This window comes from Clinocottus analis, unplaced genomic scaffold, assembly GCF_023055335.1.
Source record: "Clinocottus analis isolate CAN_PGR_092001 unplaced genomic scaffold, fCliAna1.0.p SCAF_5, whole genome shotgun sequence".
In the NCBI taxonomy this organism is placed as follows: domain Eukaryota; kingdom Metazoa; phylum Chordata; class Actinopteri; order Perciformes; family Cottidae; genus Clinocottus; species Clinocottus analis.
In genome coordinates this window covers 16,497,045-16,517,948 of record NW_027176207.1, presented here as the reverse complement: position 1 = coordinate 16,517,948, position 20,904 = coordinate 16,497,045, and the positions used below count along the sequence as shown (strand labels likewise).

The 20,904-nt window shown below is 40.5% G+C and overlaps 1 protein-coding gene across 5 annotated transcripts in view; it reads left to right on the top strand.

Annotated features, from left to right (window-relative positions):
* The window catches only part of ncam1a (neural cell adhesion molecule 1a), a 225,049-nt gene that overhangs the window by 184,012 nt on the left and 20,133 nt on the right, over positions 1-20,904 (top strand). For 4 of the 5 annotated variants that reach the window (XM_068601107.1, XM_068601106.1, XM_068601109.1 and 1 more), the window contains 4 exons: positions 230-397; positions 4,491-4,616; positions 15,669-15,793; positions 16,365-16,545. In XM_068601107.1, the coding sequence (XP_068457208.1) occupies positions 230-397; positions 4,491-4,616; positions 15,669-15,793; positions 16,365-16,545 (600 nt within the window). Of the gene's footprint in view, positions 1-229; positions 398-4,490; positions 4,617-6,975; positions 6,991-15,668; positions 15,794-16,364; positions 16,546-20,904 lie in introns of all 5 variants that reach the window. The other variant, XM_068601105.1, reaches the window with a different exon arrangement.

Genomic DNA, 20,904 nt, shown 5'->3' with positions numbered 1-20,904 from the left:
AATAACTAGCTTATATATTATTTAAAAAAGTCATTTGCATTGCAGAACATGATATGATTGCAATAATTCTCAGTGCCAAGTTGTTTCTCATAGACACTGCAAATCAATAAACATGTTATATGGTGTATACTGTGAGTTAAACGCATTACACACGGACACATCTTTGTGTTATTTAAACATTATCCAAATCTTTTTTTTTTTTTCCCCTTCTCTTGCCACTCCATTGCAGAGGTGCCATCATCGCCAGAAATCGAACAAGTGGAACCTTTCTCCAGCACAGCCGTGGTGTCGTTTGAAGAGCCTGACTCTATGGGTGGCGTTCCTATTATCAAGTACAGGGTGGAATGGCGTATGCAGGGCCGGGATTGGACTAGCAAAGAGCACGACGCTAATGACGGTGGGTCACTCGTCTCTCCTTCACTAAATTGATTTAAAAGAAGTCTCGTATTGGGCTATTTTGTCAACAGCATGACATTTCTGTTCAATGTGCTTTAGAGTTGAATTGCTCCTTAAGTCACTGAGTCACCACCACTTATACACAATTCCCCCCTGAAAGCCTTGAAAATATTCTTTCAATCAAGCAAAGTGGATGCAATGGATGTTATAAAGTGTTTTTTTTCTGCGGTCTCTTTGGATGCATTACCGTTCAGTTCCCCATTAAGCCATTTCAATCCTCAGCAACCAAACCATGGATATTGCCTCAAAGTCATCTTGAAGAACGAGAATCTACTCAGTCTCCAATGTGTGTAGATAAGTGTTATCCACGAAATCAGAGTAGAAATCCCGTAAAACAGGTGCTAGATAAGTGTCAGATGTTGCCTTTTATCATAACAATGTAACTGTTTAGGTAACCTACTCAGAGAAACTGTGAATTTACTTAATTGACTCTTCACGGTGGAGCTTTCACAAAGAATATAATAGTCATACAATATATTATCCATCTTCAGGCAAAGAAAGAATAAACAAACGGGGCTCCAGCAGCAACAGTAGCTACACTCCCTGTTTTCAGTTCCCAAAGCACAATTGGAACTGTTGTGCCAAAACACAATGTGTACCCCAAATGTATAGAAGTAAAAGGAATCCAATACAATGGACAAAATCCAGGAAAATGTTATTATTTCCATTCTTTAACAATTATTTCAGGGCTCTACTTTTTTTCTCCTAATACAACCAAGGAGCCAAATCTGGACCAAAACCACTGAGAACATTTCGGCTAGCAACAACACTTAATGCCAACATGACAGTAGCTGATGTCGGGAGAAGCGGTGGAACACTGTGCAGCCAAAATGACAGTCAGCTCAGACACTGACAGGCCCCAGATAATATCCCCGTCCCACTGAGGGGTTCGAGGCTCCTACAGATCTGGATGGTTCTCGCCCTGTCTGCCACATGGGACGTATCAGTCAGTGGCTGACAGGCTCCGCTGTCGACTCGAGGCCCAGGAGCCGCCTGTCGCGCGAGCATTTGCCACAAACACAACACATGCACGCACACGCCAGCTGTATGTGTTACAGAGATTAGCTCATTCCACACCATCAGTTACCCCACAACTGATGAATGAAAGCCTTTCCAAAACACGCATGCAGTGAATGAACCTGTCTGCTGCAATGTGCGTATGTTATAGTATACTTGTTAATATTTCAAATCAGGAATACTAAAGGCCGAGGAATTCAAGATACTACATGCCAGGGAAGATGTACGTGATTTGTTAGTGATTAAAGAATAATCACTGCGTTTGAGTTCAAAGTATCTCTCCACAATATAGTGAACCAGGGCTGCCATCACATGTTTAAACGCAGTACTGCCATATATAGAAACCCCGCCCACCACTGTGGGTCCATATACAGACGTGTGTGTGTGTGTGTACATCTGCAGACGCTACAATTCAAAGCTCATAAGTACCTGCTATGCCTTATACTGTAGTAAACCTGTTGAATTTAGATTATGCCATGAGTCCATTCTTTTTTTTTAAATTTGTATGAAAATGTCAATATTATATCAGTTCATTATTTAAACTGGCTAAATAATTTCCTTGAAAAGCGAGACACTGTGTCTTTTATCAAACATTTATCAAACAGTGGTCAAATGAAAAGCAGGAAGGTTTCTGGAGGATTGGCTCAAATTCAATTGCAGTGGGTTGTCCAACCGAAACAGACCAACACAAGTCAAAATATCTCACAAATGTGGTGTTACAGGATGCTCACATACAACATCCTCTCACATCGGTTCAGGGAAAACTCCACCCCAAAAAAACTTTTAATGGAGTATTTTTTTTGTGTTTTATGTATAAAACACAATGTAAGTGTTCTATTTTTCTGTAGTTTTGTGGATTACTCACACTATATGACTAGTGTCTCCAACAAATTGCTGCTTGGCACAAATGTATGGGAGTTGTTGGACAACCTCATAGACATGGCGATTATTACTCACCCATTGATGTACTTCACTACTACTCTGCACAAGGTCCGCAGACCTTTTGAAATATTCCTTTTCAAACTTTTTTAATGTGCTTTTTTCAATGCTGTGATCATCACAAATCACATTACATTCAACTCTTTTTTTTTTTTTACTATCATTTTGTTTGGGTGAAGAGACGTTTTTCGAGATGGATTTCTCCGTCAGCCTGGACAAATATTCTGTTAAGGTTAGAAATAGGCCACGGCATCGCTGGCGTTTATTGATAAATTTAATGTGAAACGAGTTCCATATTGCAGCTTTGAGCCCTTAACCATAATCACGGAGACTATATAGCTTAAAAGATGGATTTCTCTGACATCAATACACAGTCACTGACGCCGCAGTAAGCGCGCACTGTAGCAACACAATGATTAACACACACCGAAGCCAGTCGAAATTGTAACGATTGTTATGATTTGTGGAGATAACCTTTTAGAGAAGCAGAGGAAACCAGTGTGCGGTAATCATGGGTAAATTACTGCGGGCCGGCTGGGAATCTCATCCGAACATAAATGGTTTCTGCAGTGACATCAGTTTTACTAAAACTGGAAGTGCTAAAAGCCCAGCAGAGGATTAATTTATTCTTAGTCTTTTTTTTTTTTATCAGGTTGAGCATATTTTCAAACATCCTAAAACCAGGACCCTTAAGTGTACCGTACATTCATGCACGCGCACGTGTACGCGCCTATGCAAGCACCATTAGGTGCATCACCTTAAAGAAAAGAGCTTGACAGCTGGTCATTAACGTACATACACAATGATTGATTGACACACACGGAGCAGTCAGTGTTGAATTCAGGCGTGTAGTGCATTGTTTATGGTTTATTATTTGGGGTTTAGTGATAATCAGGCAGGCAGAACATGATAAACGTCTTTGTTAGCACTGAAAATAAGTATAATTTTATGTATTATTTCAATCCCGGACAAACCTGAATGTCTGGCGTCTGTATTTTTAAGTTATATCCACACAGTTTCCCAAAGTAGTCACTTATTGTTTGTAACGCACAGGGACATACCAGTCAAGTGGGTCTTTATGTCAAAGGTCAAGAAGCACGTGTGTGTGTGTGTGTGTGTGTGTGTGTATCTTGCTAATATGGAAATAATGGTCTCCTCTAATTAAATGTTTTACAACCCAAGTGCACACTTAAAGGAATTATTTACACACTACATAATATGTGAAGCTATAAAAATGCTTTATTGCCGTGTGATTATTGGTTAAGTTAATTTTCATCAGCCATTAAAATTACATTTATAGATTACAGTAGTATGCTTGCCTAATAGCGTTCTCTCTTTACTACACGTTGCAACCTTTGCGTAACAATTTATTTTTTAATCGTATTATCCTTTTTAATGAGCTGGTGTTCATGAACCAAAACCCCATTGTAATTACAACAACTTGCCCTGTTTTTGGTGACCACTACATACACGTTTTCAATTAGTATCCGTCTTTCATCCCAACGGTGATCGAGTCCCCATGAACAGTGCAGTTATTAGTAAAAGCTAGTACTGCGCAGTCCCACGTACAATATATTTTAATCGTAACCTGTTTCATTTGGAGGAAGCTAAAGCACACATCCGTGAGTTTATTCTTGCTTCAAACCAAATATTTCTTGAATACCCTCGTAGAGTTACACCCTTTTTGTTTCTACACTCTTTAAATTGTGTTTTATTTAGTAAAAAGTGAAATTGTACAGATGGTTCGAAACATTGAAAACACTGAATAACAGCAAATGTATGACGTAGTATATACTTAAGAAATCATGTCGACGAACAAACAAAAGCAAAAAAAAGCAATGCAACGTTGGAGAAAATGACTGCATCGGATGTTTTGTCGAATGCCTAATGACACCTATGTTTGCATTTTTGGGAAAAAGACCGACATCTTGCATTAATAACAGAGGTCTAATTCGACCTTACTCTTTAACACATGGACTGTAATCTCCGTGATGGCATATAGTTTGCCTTTTGTTGCTTGTTCACTCTCTGTCCCCGGTGTACCTGCATGGAATATAACGCTACCTCACCTCCCACAGACATGACCGCGATCACCATCTTTGGCCTGAAGCCCGAGACCACCTACGAGGTCAAGATGTCGGCCATCAACGGCAAGGGCGAAGGCGAGAGCAGCCAGGCCAGCACTTTCAAGACCCAGCCAGTCCGTAAGTACTGCCCTTACTGCTCGTGTCCTTGCCCTCGGTGAGCGCTCCTCTGAACTCAATGCTTTGAACTAAATGCTGTTGCTCACTCCACTGCCTGCTCATGTCTCGCTGAGGCCAGATGCTTTCGCCCCTACTCGCCTCTATTCTCACGCCAAGCTCCCCTCCATCCCTCGCAGTGCCGGCCTTCTCCAGCCAGGCCGGAGGGAACGATAATTCACAGTGCCGCTTCATAATTCAACGTTGGTTAATGGTGTAAACTATGCAAAGTACAGCCTGTGTCCTTCGTCATAGGACAGTGCTATGTGCCTCTTTTCTAATGACTGCATAGAGCTCTGGCTTTTGTGGCCACAACCCAGGTGAGTCAGTGAAAGCGTTCTGTAAAGTATGTGTGCATTTCTATAACTAGATAGATTTATCCTTCAGTGTGGAGAAGTGTCAGCTTTGTAGTATTTATAGTTCAGTGGCGACGCACATTGTTAATGTAGCTGCCAGTGGTCGAGCCCTGCTGAAGGTTGTTGATATTTTGTGGGAAGGAATGGCAGCATGTGATGAAATGTCGGAGGTGGAGGAAAAGTTCTATCCGTCTGTGTTTGGAAGGGAAGAAAATGAAGTCACCTCGACAGAACAAGGGAGATACAAGGAGAATACTTACTTTTCAGGCAGATGAGGGAAGTTTGCTGCCACCCTCCGTGTTCTCGCCATTTTAATTTGTCTTGGTGAATAATCTGGCATCAAATCCCAGCTGTGTTTGGCATATGGCATCATCTGCAACCTTACAGCAAAGAGCAGGTGCGCAACACCTGTCATCAATCAGAATGTGCCGGCTTGACATAAAATGTGACAATTATGTGTTTATTCATGTGCAGCAGCATGTCAGATAATGCCTTCTCATTGAAGTATAAATTAGGCCCAATAGAGATCCAAACGTGGCTCTTAGCTGAGAGAGTCGCCTCCAAGATGTACGTTCATCCAGTAAGTAACATGATAATACATAATTGCCTAGACAAAGGCAAAATGGGAGCAGTTTTTGTGTGATAAATGTACACGTCAATATATTTGTTGTAACAGTTTTTTTAACATGAATACTTTGACACTATGCAACAATTACACTGCGAAAAAACACACTTTTTCTGAGCTTTCGCACTGCAAATGAAGGCATCAACCAATCGAGTTGTGCAAAACAGGTTTTGGATAACAAAATCATATATATGAACAACACAGAGACTCAGTAGGCCGAATCAAGACGGCAAACTTTATTATATACTTTCAACCTTGACAAAGGCAACACTGACCAGATCTACACTTACTGTTCACACTGAAAGCCCCTCAGCATTTAATAATCCTTCATTGTGCAGGAAGTATGGACATGCTCTGGTACGGTGAACACGGTGATTAAAAACTAAACATGAAAGTCTGTCTGTGAACTATAATGGATGTTTACATGGACAGCATGGGTGATGACTTTCAGATTGCTTAAAACTGTCTTTTTTGCCCTGCCAGACACTGTTCCCAATTTACTTACTACTTATTTCTGATAGAAAAGGACTCAAATCATCATATCCCCATTTCCTTCTGTCCACTGCAGAGCAAGTTTACAAGGGCCTCGGTAAGGCACGACCGACTTAAATCTCGGTCAGCATTTCAAATCAGGGTCATGAATAAATCTTTGTTTTAGTTTGTACAGACCTCTATGCCATGCCTCCATCTGTGCTTCTTCACCCCGTCGCCTCTGCAGAGAAAAAAAAAACCCTTCTCAGCATCCTGATTCCTGGAGGAGAGAGGCTTTGTCCTACTTCAAGATGTTTCAGCAAAACTCTGTGTCAGATGTATTTATAGATTTTACAGCAGCCAAACTCGAACGTTTCTTTTATTTGATGTATAACATAGAGGATGAGCTCCAGCTTAATTTAGTGCTTCATGAACAGAAATAAAATGATGGAATCAGTTTAAATTGCATGCTTGCTGCCATGCAATGTGTCATATCACTTCAAAGCAGCATGAGATTGTCAGAAAGCCAGTGTTCTTTTAAAAAATACACTGAAACAACCACGTTGCGACTAAGGTCACGTCTAAGTGGGAAATGATTAAAAAGATATTTTTCTCATGTTGAGGGTAACACAGTACCAGTGTTATCAAAGTCTGAGTTAGCTGCAGAACAAAGAGAAGAGAGAACTGCTGTAGACAAAGAGTGTAATAAGACACAGTGCTAGTGTGGCAGTGGGTTAATGGTGTGGCAGGAAAGCGATGCCCTCTCTCATTGCTTATGTTTCTCATTTCATTGTCTTTTGTTTCTTCTTTTTGTTTTGTTGTTTCCTCATCATGGTTTCCCATCTGTTCTGTATTCCACTGGACTTCCCAGAGTATTCTTTCACAAGTAAGTTTCATTTCTCCCTGTCTCGTCTGCTTTACTTTCCTCTTCCTCTTCCTCTTCCTCCGTCTTCACCGCATCTATTTGCTTTGCATTGACCGTCCCCTAAAGAGTGCTGCTGAAATCCGCTCAATAGGTTAAACCCAGGTATTAGTTCGCATTTGGCACTTTATTTTTCCATCGTCTCAAAGTCAATGGCTTTTTTAATGTGTTTTTTGTTTAGACGCCTAAAATAAGGTCTGCGGTTAACACGCTCGGTTGATTTTAACGTGTTCTTTTACGACATCAAATACGTCAGTAAATACCCCGCTTGTGAATTTTGACGCTCTTGTGCCTTTTAAAAAGGCGTTTGGCTAAATGAGGCTGCTAAAACATTGTTGCGCCGACGAGTCTGCCTTTACGGCCTTGTTGTGTACACTCGCACTCGTGTGACTGTGGTCGAGTTTGTTTTTATAGAACAAATAGCTTTTTTACTGGGGTTTGCAGTCATGCTTCCAAACTCTTAACCCTGTTATCTCTCGGGTCAATCTGACCCCATTTAATGTTTAACGTCTCTAAATATATGATTGACATCATTTTTTTTTGCTTCATATTTCATGACTTCCTAATTTAATGGAGACGTACATACAATTAACATGATGAAAGGTTTTAATGGCATCCACACATCTTGTACGCATCGGTGTTCTTTGGGGTCAATCAGCACTCATTTCATTACCTCTTGTACTAATTTTCCAGACGGCGGTCCATTTCGTTACTCTTATATGGCCACAGGTTTGTTTTGCAAAGTGATAGATAGATACAAGTGTGTTATTTGTACCCTGGTCCATAGTGCCACCTCTGCTTCTTTAGTATTGCTTGCTCGTAGCATCCTTGTTTTGGTGTCTCCTCTGTATAAATTATATTGCACTTGTGTACTCCAGCAGTTTAGCCAATGAGTGTTCCTGTATGTCAGGTATTTAAAGAATATACTGTCTTCAGAGACCACAGAAAGGAATATAGTTGTATTGCCTTGTGATAGTCAACGTGGGATTAGAATATTTACTGGTAATCGTGTTGAAAGCTGGGCAACCTTGCACATAAATGGCCCCCTGTGGAAAAAAATAAGCTTTGGATATTCAGGCCTTCTATTTTGGCCATTACACTTGAGCACAATTGTGTCTCAGAGGTCACAATAATGCACTGACTGTTCTGTGCTCACTTAACTGTAAATAGTTTCCTAGTTTCTGTTGACGTGCAGGTGGTGAGGAGCTAAAGCTTCCTTTGGACTGAGCTGTGCTCATAGTTGCATCTTTTCTGTGTGTGTGCATATACAGTACATACACAGACATACACATATCTATATCTATATATATATATATACACACACACATAGCACTCAGTTTGGGACCAATGAGTTATATATATGTGCATATTTTAAACATTACCTTTGGCATTTTCTTGGTTTCAGGAGACTTCCAGTGTGTGTTTTCTGCTTCAGCCAAGTGTAAGCTTGACTTAGAGAAGAAATCTGACAACGTAAAGTAATTGCAAGTTGATGCTGTAAATAAATCTGCAAGTACCAAAACAAAATTATATTGGCATAGGTACAAAAGGAAAGTGAGCTGATGCTGTACACTCACTGCTGAACAAATACAAAGTCAGCACAGGATGCTCAAAGTCTGGCAAGCACTGACAAATGTTTGCTTTGTTTCCATCAGAAGCTCCCTTAATGCGTACATGCATTAGATCTAAACTCTAAAGTTTCAATATAGGGAAATCTGTCCTTGACATTTCCCCCATCTTTAATATTAAGTAGGGCAGTGGGCAGCTGGCAGCTCAACGCCTCTCAACATAGCGAGCCAGAGGCTCGTAACTCACGGCCCAAACAGCGCTAACAGTGCTAACAGTGCTAACAGTACAAACTACAGCAAACATACTGGCAGAGCCAACGGTGTTTACCTCAGGGGAAACCAAATGGTGGGCGCCACACTTCCATGACGGCGCTGGCAGTGTGGACAATGTTATCAGATGTAACCGCTATATGAGAGCGATACAGAGCCGAGGCTGTGAGCTAGCCAAGTGGGATAATATGCACTAAATAGCCTTTTTGTCTTCTGAGGCACAAACACAGTTTACGAGTGGTCCAGACCAAACAGTCTGCTGTTATCCAAGCCTAAGTGTTTTCACAAAAGCAGGTCCAATGTGTATTGTTGTGTCACAGTGATTAGCACAGTGGACTGAAAAACACAAGGAGACATTGTTTCGCAGGAATGAATCATGAAAACGGTATTGAAACAGAAGTGAACCCAGCAGGGAGTTGCTCTTGTTGAAGAGAGGCCCAGCTCTTCTCACCATGTTTTCACCATCTTTCAGTTTCATCAGAGACACCAACCCCTATTGCCACCACCGGTGTGGCCTTTAGTGAGTATGCCAGTCGCACGGTGTGCAGTGTGTCTCTCTTCACTTCTGTCTCTTTTACCTGCTTGGCCTTACACTTAGCGTAGATGTTCATTTGTTTCTGGTGTGGCTCATCGGAGAGCTCATACACCTTCTGTAGAGTATAGCCACAGCAAAAATGATCTTTGTTAACACTAGATCCTGATTTTACTAACATTTGTCAAGGACATGACGGTTGCCCTTCTAACAGCCTGACTATGATGTTGTGAATGAATTAATACAATGTCTGTTCACGAAGACTCAAATCACAGCACATACTTCAGACTTCTCAGATTGTGGCGCAGTAGATTTAGAGAAGGTTATACGACTGTATAGCTGCTGTGACCTGACAATGTATTGACCTGTTAGGCCTGACCTTTGAAGAGCCTGGCAGATCAATGTCTATAGAACTCTGTGCTGACACTGAAGAATCATATAACTGTATCACACAATATGTTCGCGGCATAAACAGCGAGTGATAGGATCCATGCAAACAACTTACGTTTCACATTTTCAAAATGAGCATTTTGAATTCATAACGTCAACATCGAATTGGTCAAGTCAAGTCGAGGTCAGTCAACACTCATTTTTGTCATGGGCCCTTTTTCACGCCCACAAAACAGAGCTTCACACCACAGCAGAGAGTATTTAGTGTGAAAATCACACTACTTATGAGTAACACTTACATTCGCCATCTTGGGCTTTTAGATGGCAAGAGTGCTTATAATGATAGCTACTGATTCGTTTGGAAATTGGCTATTCTCATCAACATATTTTGGTTTTTCTTCCACGTTTAAAGTCATTCTGACAGTAATGCATGATTATACAAGTCATGCTTTTTCCTCCATCTCCTAGTATCTACCGAACCTGTTTCTGCCCCGCTGCCCCATCTTCATATTGCAATTCTTATCAAAATCACTCAAGGCGTTGACTTTTCCTGAGAGCCCGTCAATGTTTCTTATCATTGTGTCCATTCAGCTCAGTCACAGTACCAGATCATTCTTCACGACAGCATGGGTCACACTAGTCTTGAGGATTTGACAGGCCAGACGTACGTTGCTGCGTCAGTGTGCCCTGAACACCCCAACCATGAATTACACAGAGCCAGGCCGTTTTTGCCTCTTTAGAAATCCTACACAGTCACCGACATAATAAAGAGGTGACTGACACTGATCAGCAACACTTGAAAGCCGCTGCTGATGTTTCCATTATTTTGTGCAAAGAGCCAGTAAAGGTATAAGTGATTGCACCTTCAAGCAACTAACCCATCTAGACGACTTATTGCTTTAATTCCTGAAGCAACATTTGAGGCGAGATACACATCTTGTGTGTTTGGTAGAAGTTCAATGAAGTAATTGTTTGTGCGTCTATTGCCGTTCCTTTTAATTCAGATCATGTAATGTATGATAAGTGTATGTCTTTGCAGTGTTCCTAACCAAATCTCTCCCTTTGAACTCACCCTTAACAACATGTGGCTTTACATTATAGTCCGCTAGATTGTAGTTGTTCATAGTCTGTTTTCTGCAAGCATTTAAAGAAAATGTCACAATTGCTTTTAGACCTAATTTCTCCTGATGTTTCATGTGCCCACGCTGTTGTCTGCTGTGTTGTGAATCGTATTCAGTTGCCGTGATTTGTATTCCCAAAGCTGCAGAGTTTCCTCTTTTGACCCTGACTTCTTGTTTGTCCCTGGGAAACCAAACACAATGCTGTGTTTTTCTTATATACCTCTAATTTGTCTTAAATGACACACTTGGTGTTAGAGCTCACCATAGTTCAAATTCAGATTGGAATCAATGTTGCTACCTAAAATATTAGAATGACAGAATATGTGTCTGAGGAAAAGCTGCTGATTATGCGAATGCATGAGGTAATTCTTGATGTCCAGTTTTGATTGTATCTGAAATCAATGTCCTAAAATCCAAATGAATGTATTTATTTGGTCATTTATTGAACATTCAGCCTATTTCCAAAAAAACTCAACTGAAAGTCTGGAATTACTTCATATATTCAGCAACATATATATTTTTTGAATATGTATTCAAAAGAAGTCTCTTTATCAATTATTGTTTTTCTCTCGGTTGTTTGTGTTCTTTTTGTGTCATTTGGTCTTTAACATTATTGTTCATTTGTTTATTCTGTTGACATGTTTTCGTCATTTCACAACTGTTGTCTATGTTTTCCATGTGCCCTGCTCCGCGCCTCCCCCCCCCCCCCCTCCTCCCTCCTTCTCCTATATTTTCCTATCCACCAATCATGTGCGTGCACATCATGTGACTTTGTCATGTGGCTCTTGCATGGTGCTGATGATGTCGTCTTCGCTGGCCAACAGAAGGTAATTTTTTGTTGTTGTTTAGTTTGAGATCACTAGATCAGCTATGACCATTCAGAAGGCTTTTGTTCAGTTAAAACACTTCCACTTTTATTTGGCCATATTTCATCCATCTTAAAGCGCTACTGTAAATATGTAGAGAGCGTTTAGTAAACATTGAACTATTTCATCATCTCAATCATCTTAAGACTTTTTGTTCTTTACAGCCAAAAAAGATGTTTTTGCACATTCTCCATTACAGTCATTAATTAACAATGCAAGATTATCTCCATTTAGTGCCTTATGAATAATGTATAGTATATTGGCAATATAATATGATGATGTGAGAAATACACACCAGGGCCACATTATAGTCCCAGTGGTTACCTAAGCTATCTTTTGACCTCTTTGAGCCCATGTGTTCGTTTTTTTTCTCTCATGTCTGATCCAGATATGATATTCAGATGCAGATTGCATGTTAATACAAGGTGGGAATGAAGTCTCTGATTTGAACTCTCCAGAGCGAGCTAAAATACATCCAAAGCGTTCTGTTACAGCATGTCATTCAATGCTCGAGATGCTCGATGTATTTGACTGGAAAGAAAACATGGATACTTTGAGAATACCCATTCCGATTAGGTGTAGTAAACTGCAATGGCGCAACAGATCCAATCGTAATTTGTAAATCTCACTTTGGTTCCGAGAACTTAAGATTCTTCTGCTTCAACATGACTCCATCAGCCACAGCGCTGTAATATGAGGATTGATGAAACTTTGCTCTCAATTCTCATGTATTTAATAATCAAAGTTATCAAAGAAAACTAAAAAAAACAAGACTATAAATAAAGAACTGGATTAGCTGTAAGATAATAAACCAGATCATGTTGCAACATATTAGTCAGGATTACTTATGTGAAAAATAATTTGGTACAATGGAGTTATTCGATTACATTTACTCAAACGCACTTTTATTTTGTGATTCCCTGGTGTGTTTTTTCTTGTCGTTTTTGGTAATACAAAACCTTGATCATGAATTAACTTAGCAATATGTTGGTTTTGATAGCCTTGCTTTTTATTTTTTTTATTTATTTTTTTTACTTCTATGTAGCCTTAAAGTCGTAGTTTTTATTTCATCAAAATGTTTCTTTTTGTCATTCACCTGTGCACCTTAAATGGCATTGAGACATCACAAGAGCACCCTCACAAAGCTCCCCTGACTGCAATCTGCATCGCATGCATTGTAAACATAGTCCTCATACTCAACTCTTCTTTTTTTCCCCCCCTCAAATGACACAGTAGCTCACAGCGGTGCGTGCACTGGTTGGACTCACAACGATCTATTGCATTTCTGCTGCATGTGTTCCCTGTTTGTTGTTGCGTCCTTCTTCCTGTTGTTCTGCTGTTCCTCCAAAGAGAAAGGCGGTCCTTCTGCATGTGGCTGTGTCTTTGGTGCAATGCTGCCTTCTATATTATACAAAACACTGAAAAAAACAAACAAACAGGAATACAGAATGTTTCTTTTAAAGCCATGAGTGAGAATTGATTGGAATGACAAGAAATATATTTATATAGACACAGAGACCTGTTTAAAAATAAAGTTAGAAATGTAAATATGTAGTCGGATGGATCCGAATTCTGAGAATGAAAGACTTTTGCTACATATATTACATTTATATGCAGGTTATTTGTATACTAGCAACATGCATAATTCATCATATGGATTTGTTTTGTATTTAAAGCTGCACAGTGATGCATTGTATTATTAAAAAGTACAGGCTAAGCGTTACTCTTACATTGTTGTTCAGCATTAAATGTCATATCAGATGAAACTATAAACCCACACGATTGTCGTCAAACATTACAGAAACTAATATGTCGAATGACTGTACGCATCTGCATGTTTTCAATAACTCCTGTTCAATTCTATCCACTTTTATATATCTCAGTGTGTGGGGGGGGGGCTGTGCTCGGTCGGGGTACATGTGGAGCCACGCCTCCTACAGTACATGTGTCAGTGTGAGGTCATTGGCCGGCGCTCCACATGTTTCCCCTTCCGAATGTGTAGCAGCACCCAAGGGTTCCAGCTTGCATGTCGAAGCTTCTCATTCTAACCTCCTCTTTCTCTGTTTTAGCCTCAGAAAATATAAAAAGACCTAACCCAGAATGATGCCCGTGAATAACAATGCTCAATGTACCAAATGTCTACCTGCCACCATGTAAACGCTGCTGTCACTAACTAACACTGTCTGATCCACTTCCAGCATCTGTCACGCTCACCCCAGTCTAGTGAAATGCTTGTTTTCAGCCAGTGCGCTCTGGTGATTGCAAGAAAAAGTGCCTTCATGCATTATTCATTTAATTAACTACAACCACAAAGAGTTTGAAATGTTGAATATTGGGTGTGGAAACATGATTGCTGGATTTTTTTTTTTTTCCTGTGTCAATTTGAAATGTGTGCCAATGTTCTTTTTTTTCCCCCCTCAATCCTTTCCTACTTATAGTGACCTACCAGCAAAAGCATACGTTCAAAACGTCATTGTTTCTTTGATCATATGAGATACGAGAGGTTGTTGTTTTTCGTCTGCCACCTGCTCGTGGACTGTTTTTATCAGATTGTTGGCTCGGGGCAACGGCTGTAACATCACGAGGTAGTCAATTTAATAACATGATCCCAAGGCTAACTGTGTGGAGCCGGCATGTACATAATTAATGAGTTTGGATTTGCTTGTCTCCTCCCTCACAGTGGCATGAGAGTAAACGCCATGCACACAAAGCAGCCGCCTTCCCCACCGCAAAGACTGTGTATATGTTATGAAAAGTAATAGAGTAACCAAGGCCTACAGGCTCATTATCCAGTGACCCAGCAGTCATTACTCAGGAGGACAGAGAACATAATGAGGAGCCTCAAGGAGAACAACACTTCTTTGCCACAGCCCTCGGTCCCCAGCCTGGTTTCCTGAAAATGAAGTTCCCACATTACAAAACTGCACTGTCAATTATGTTTCAAGGGAACATACTTTATCCTGAATTATTATTTTTTATACAAATATATTTTTTGGGACATATGTTCTAATGTAAGTCAGCGGAAGGCCATATGGAGAGGTGGCCGGAGGTGATGTATGGCAACTATCACCCGGTGGAGACCGTGATGCACTTATTTGAACCCAAAACATGGTCCTTTACTAATCCTAACCCAGTAATGTTGTTGCCTAAACATAAACAGGATTAAGAATGCAGCTTTGAAACCACAATCGTTAAGCAGGTAAATGTTGGTTTGGAACGTGTATATTTTGTTCAGAGGCGTCGAGCTTCATCGTGTCCCTTTTTGGCAGAAACGTACAATGCTAGTGTTTCACCCTGGTAACTGGGCTGCTGCTGCAGACCCTTCAAACTGCCACTAAGATGATATTCTACTGAATTTACATCTTTGATAATCAAATACTCCCTTACAGTAGGCTTGAAAAGTGAATTGATGTTGGTCTCAACAAGTTCCACTTATGTTCAAAATTCTTACAACAATAAACAACTTGATAGTCTCCTGATTTGCCACTACCTTTTGTTCAAGTTTGGTTTGTTAGGCACAAACACCATTCGGTGGAGTTAGGGAAAGATTGCGCGATCTGCGCTAAAATATCTACTTTAAGTTTAGGCAATGATTGTGGTTGTGGTAAAAAAAAATCCAAAAATGACTTTTGGTAAGAATCAGTAAACAAATAGAAGACTCCTGCGTCAAAGTCTGTCATTTCCTTTGGATGCGATGCTTGTTGTGTAGGCCTTTTAAAACAGTATCAGTTGAACTGACCAATTTAAGTTTTAGTTCAGCTGACCTTTAAGACACTTGCCCACTTGAACATAGTAGGAAGGTTTTGAAGCACAGCAGCAAACTGCAAAGAATGGAGCGCACGCATCAACCATATTTATGTCGACTCATCATGATCCCTTGCTCTGTCCTGTTTAGGGGAACCCAGTGCCCCCAAACTAGAAGCCAAGATCCAAGAAAGGGGTAATACTCTTAAGGTCAACTGGATCAAGCAGGACGATGGCGGCGCCCCAATTTACCACTACCTGGTCAGATACAAGGCTGTGAGTATCCTGAGCAAGGAGGTAACGTGGTACCACTTTGCTGCTTTTATTTCTATTAATGGTTTCAAAAGAATTGATAACGAACAGGGCTTGGAAATGTTGGCTGGAACACGAGAAGCAAGAACAAACTTCTAGCCTCTGCCAAAAATAACACCTGACAGCAAAACTCTCAAACACATTAAAGCCCCCTTTCATCAAAAAGACATCCGAGAACTTAATATTCTCCTAAATACTCTTCTCAGGCAGCAGTTGGCATGTCTGGGTTGTTTTTTTGCCCCCAAGACCTTTCACTAATTCAGATTTTAGCAAATGAAATCGCCAGTTTTCCTCAATATTGTGTTGTTCTATATTGTGAATTGCATCTGTTTGTGCTGTAAACACTGTGTAGGTTGTGGGGTTATTGGAGAACAATGCACTGTTGTTGTCTTCTGCACATTGCACAGTTTGAGAATGGGATGATTCTCAAATAATCTGAAATGACCCTTGTCCCCCGCGTGTCTGTACATAATGACCACAGTGCCAGGTGGTTACCCAGCTTTGAGTTTCGTCTCCTCTGCGTTCCTTCCCTCAGAAGCACGTTTCCGACTGGAAACCAGAGATGCGCTTCCCCACCAACAGCGAGTATGTGCTGCTGAGCGGCCTGGACTGGAATACAGAGTACGAGGTCCACGTGGTGGCACAGAATATGAAGGGCAAGTCGGAGCCTGGCGTCATCTCCATCAGAACAGCTACAGACCCCACTACCATCCCAGGTACTGTTCCCGTCATCTCAGCATCAGCACACATCAGCCACAGTGCACCAAGGCTTCCACCGTGACCAGAGAGGCTCTATTATCTGGATCCGTGACTATTTACCAGATATTTATGCAAAGCTTGCTGGCTGGCTGGCTGGCTTTGCTGGTTAGGGTCTGACATGACTCATCTGTCTCTGTCTGTGGCATGGGGATGCTGTATTGTTTACTTTACTATGCCGTTTGTGACAAAGTGGAAATCGAGGATTAAATGTATTTGCTGAAAGCAAGTAAAACAAAGTTGCATGTAATATTGCAGTCCATACAGTAGGTTTAAAATTACAAGAGTCACAATAAAGACACTTGTGAAATGAGCACCATCGAGATTAATGAGAAGAATATATTCATCCACCTTGAAAGGTTTTTTTTATCACAGTAATATATATCGGATATGACTTTATTTTCACGTAAAACGGTTTACTGTTGATTCAAAATACAACAGCAAACATTTGTTTTTTGATTAATGTTGGATTACGTTCATGGAACTAAACATTTGGGAATGGCTGTGTTTAATTGCAGACTAATATAACAAATTGATGACGGCCAATGAGCAGAGAACGGCATTAATTCCACATAATTCAACATAATGAGTCGTTGCTTATACGATTGTAGAATTATTCTTGTTTTTGTTTCAATGCAATGAAGCCCAAAGTGATTTGACATCCTTCTGCAATATTTAAAAATGACAGAGTTTCTCTGGAGTATTTTATAGAGATATAATCAACAATTGAAAAAGACAATGTGAACAGAATTAACTTCATGGGCCAAGTAAGTTTAAGCAAGGCAAGGAATTTGAAGTTCTCCTTGAAGAAGAGTGAATATAGAGAAAGATGCACACAGATGTGATGACAAACAAAGACAACGAAGCCACGTCATCCAGCAGTAAAAGTGCTGTGTGTGCCTCAAAAGTTGCTGAAAAGTGTAACTTCATTGTCAGTAAAAATACACAAGTCGTGACTTGAAGCCGGCTCATCCAAAGTGTATTTTCCTCTTGCCATCGGCCTGTACTCGCTTCTCTTTGTACTGTAAATGCCAAGCCTCTGCTTGTTCCCAGCTATGCCTCCTCCGCCTAATCCTTTCCTCTTGGAGAAGTACATTTCTCCGTGTTTTCACGCACCCTCTTAGAATTTTAAAACATTGTGCTCACTTCACAAGATGTCAGCGGCGAGGCTGCGAAAGATCAACGGGAGCTATTGAATCCATATGAAGAGCAGAGGCATACATTCACTATAAATATAATGTTCTCCTCCTCGAGGCTTTGTTGCTGCAGATAAAGCTCAGCATCGTGGTGCTCTGCTCTCCCGGTCTTCAGTAGTTCCTATAAAGCAGCTGTCGCAGCTCGAGTTCAGTGAGCAATAGAGTCAGAACAGACGTCAGTCAGACCCAGAGCTTTTTGTCCAGTTAATATACCAAATATATACGTTTCTGCCCACGTGGTCACGGTCGGCCTCTGCTCTGTTGTTGTGTTGTGTGTGAAGTGCATATGTTAACCTGGGCTGCCTCCCCACTGCACAATACATGTGCTATCAAACAACTCATCCAACTATCTGTTTGTCTTCTCCCGAGAAAGGAATCCTGTCAGGTTTTCTTTCTCTGTCTTTCTTTTTCTGTCTTTCTGACATTCCTCCCCTTCAGTTTGAGGGTTTTCTTGCCTTTTCTTTCACTTCCCTCACAAAAGAGATTTTGATTGCCCCAATTATTTTCCCTTTCAACCATCAAGTGAACATCAAGGAATCTAATAAAAATGAGTTACATACAAATTACAAACTAGATTGCAAACAAAGCCATTGTTCTCCCGCATGTCATATTCATGAGAGATGAGAATAATGTATGGAGAAAGTAAAATGAGAGATAATTGGTTACCTTTGTGAATGCATTATCTTACCGTTGCATCACACCCTCATGGTAAGTAATGCCTCATAGATATAATATAGCATTGTTAGTTTTAATGCTCCAATGTAAAGACCATGATAGAACCTTGCCGTGAATATGTTAGAAAAGACAAAGTAGGCATTTCTGGAGGTAAAATAAACACATTAAAAAACAATTCTCACAAATAGTAACACTTAGTTTAATTCATATGTAAGTTACTAACACATGGTTGCCTCTGTGAAGAACAAAAATGAAAGCATGATTACAGTAACTGAACCCTTCAGGGTCAGCATGTGTCGGAGTGGACTTTTAACTACTTCCAATATACGCTAGAGCGTCACAGTTAAAATCGCAAGGCCACTGACCAAGGCTCTGTATTTGATGAGTCAGGAGTCAGAATGTGTGGTTCAAACTTACAACAGCATGTCATTATTCTCAGCATGACATGCTGTTGTTGCGTTTTGGGACCAGATCCCAAAACGCAACTCAACAGGTGAAAAATTGTCCTCAACATGAATCTCGTAATCTTGCCCCCCCCCCTCATCCTTTTCCCATATTCTCTCTTCTTTTAATTCTGTCTATAATACTCCATCTTCCTCTTCCACTGCCAAGTATAGCGGGTTTTCCCAGTTCAGGGTCCAGGACCGCCCTGAATGTCCATGCAGTGTGTGGCCTAGTTAAGAGTGGGGATGCAGCCCTAACAGCCTTTTTTGCATGATGCCACTTCCAGCTGAATTAATCTTGACTGTTCTGTACTGGAGACTCTGAGAGGCAGCGGCTGCCAGTGCATGGCACATAAAGAAACCAGTTATTTTCTTTTTCATGCGCTTGCTGGGCAACAGCCATATAGCAGTGGGAGGTTTGGATCATTTTAAAACTACCACAGCCAAAGTTCATGAGCTTCATCCAAGTCTGTCCCCCTTTAATGCCCCTAATTACTTTCATTTCATTTTAGTTTTTTTTTGTTGTATGTCTAGTATTACTTCCAAGTTGCTGCTGTTTTTTCCTTCACTTCAAGATGTTTGGGGAAATAACTGAGGTTTATTTTTAGCTACAACATCTGCATTTAATCTCAGCACGTTTCGCAGCTGTTCCTGGTTATGTTGCCTTAAAACAGCTGCTCCTTTAAAAAAATATATATATATATAGTGTATACTGGCTATGTGCGTTAAATTGGCACTGTGACGCAAATTGCAAATGTAGGGTTGATCCGAGGTTTGAATTTGTCACATATTTAAAAAAAAAAAAAAGCAACCACAAACAAATATTGACCGAAATGAATGCATTTAAGAACGATCGATGAAAGCATCTCGATGTTAATTTGACTCGTCTTTGGGAAAAAAATGATCTGTTATTTTTAAAAAAAATAATTTGGCCTGTGCCAAAAATAATCGGTTCTCTACAAGTACAGCAGGGGAGCATTTCCACGCCACAGAAGGTGAAATGCTGCCCAGCTGTGGAGAGACAAAACATCGTCATAAGTCCTGAGCCAAAAAAGTGTTGAAACAAACACAGTCTTTGTAAATGTGCGAGTGTGGGCACAGTAGGGGCAAGTGTGTTTACAACTGATCCATCCAAATCTCCCCAGCTAAGGCTGACATTGGAGTAAAACTACAAAACGCAGCAATTCTCTTTTTGCAGTTTTGACAACATGAGATCACCCTTCCATCCATGTCATGGACTTGACCTTCATAACCAGCTTTCTTTTGTTTTGGATGTGTGGTTTTGCATGGGTCATGCTCCCTGCTATGACCAGTGGTGTAATGGTAGCTGAAGAAGAGGCCCTACTGTGAACTCTGCCACGCCCACTGCTTTCTACCTGTGTGCACAGTCACACCAGACATCTGATCTACTCGACTACAGTAGACGTCTTAGCGCTTGTAGCACTAAAGAATCTATTATAAAAAATGTCAAAATAACGATTTTTTTTTTGTTGACCTGATCTCTGCCATTTTGTTCCACTTGTAAAATATCTGTATAAACTTACACGCACACAATAATCCACTATTATTCTGAAAATGACAACAGTCAGGCAAACAGCATATTCTCTTTGGATATTCCTGAAGGGCCTTATTCCAAAGGTAGTATTTTCCCACTGAATTAATATTGTTTATGTTGTAGGAGCATTCTGTGGACATGTCGACACATAATTCAGGAATATATGTCTACATTTATAAATTTAAATTCATGTCTGCCAGCATAATGCATTGAATAGAAATCAAGCTAACCTTCAGTTCGCAGAGATACACGCGCCAAAGAGAAAAGCTTAGACTTCTTTTTTGTAGTAGAAACACAGCTACTTTCAAGCCAGTCTGATCTCACAGAAAGACGTGATATGACCTTCTTACTGCGCATTAAATGGCGGTGACTCTTAATGAGTCGGCTTCTTGGAAACCATGCCAATGGAAAGTCAATAAGCATCCCTTGCCGGGGTGGACACACACATTA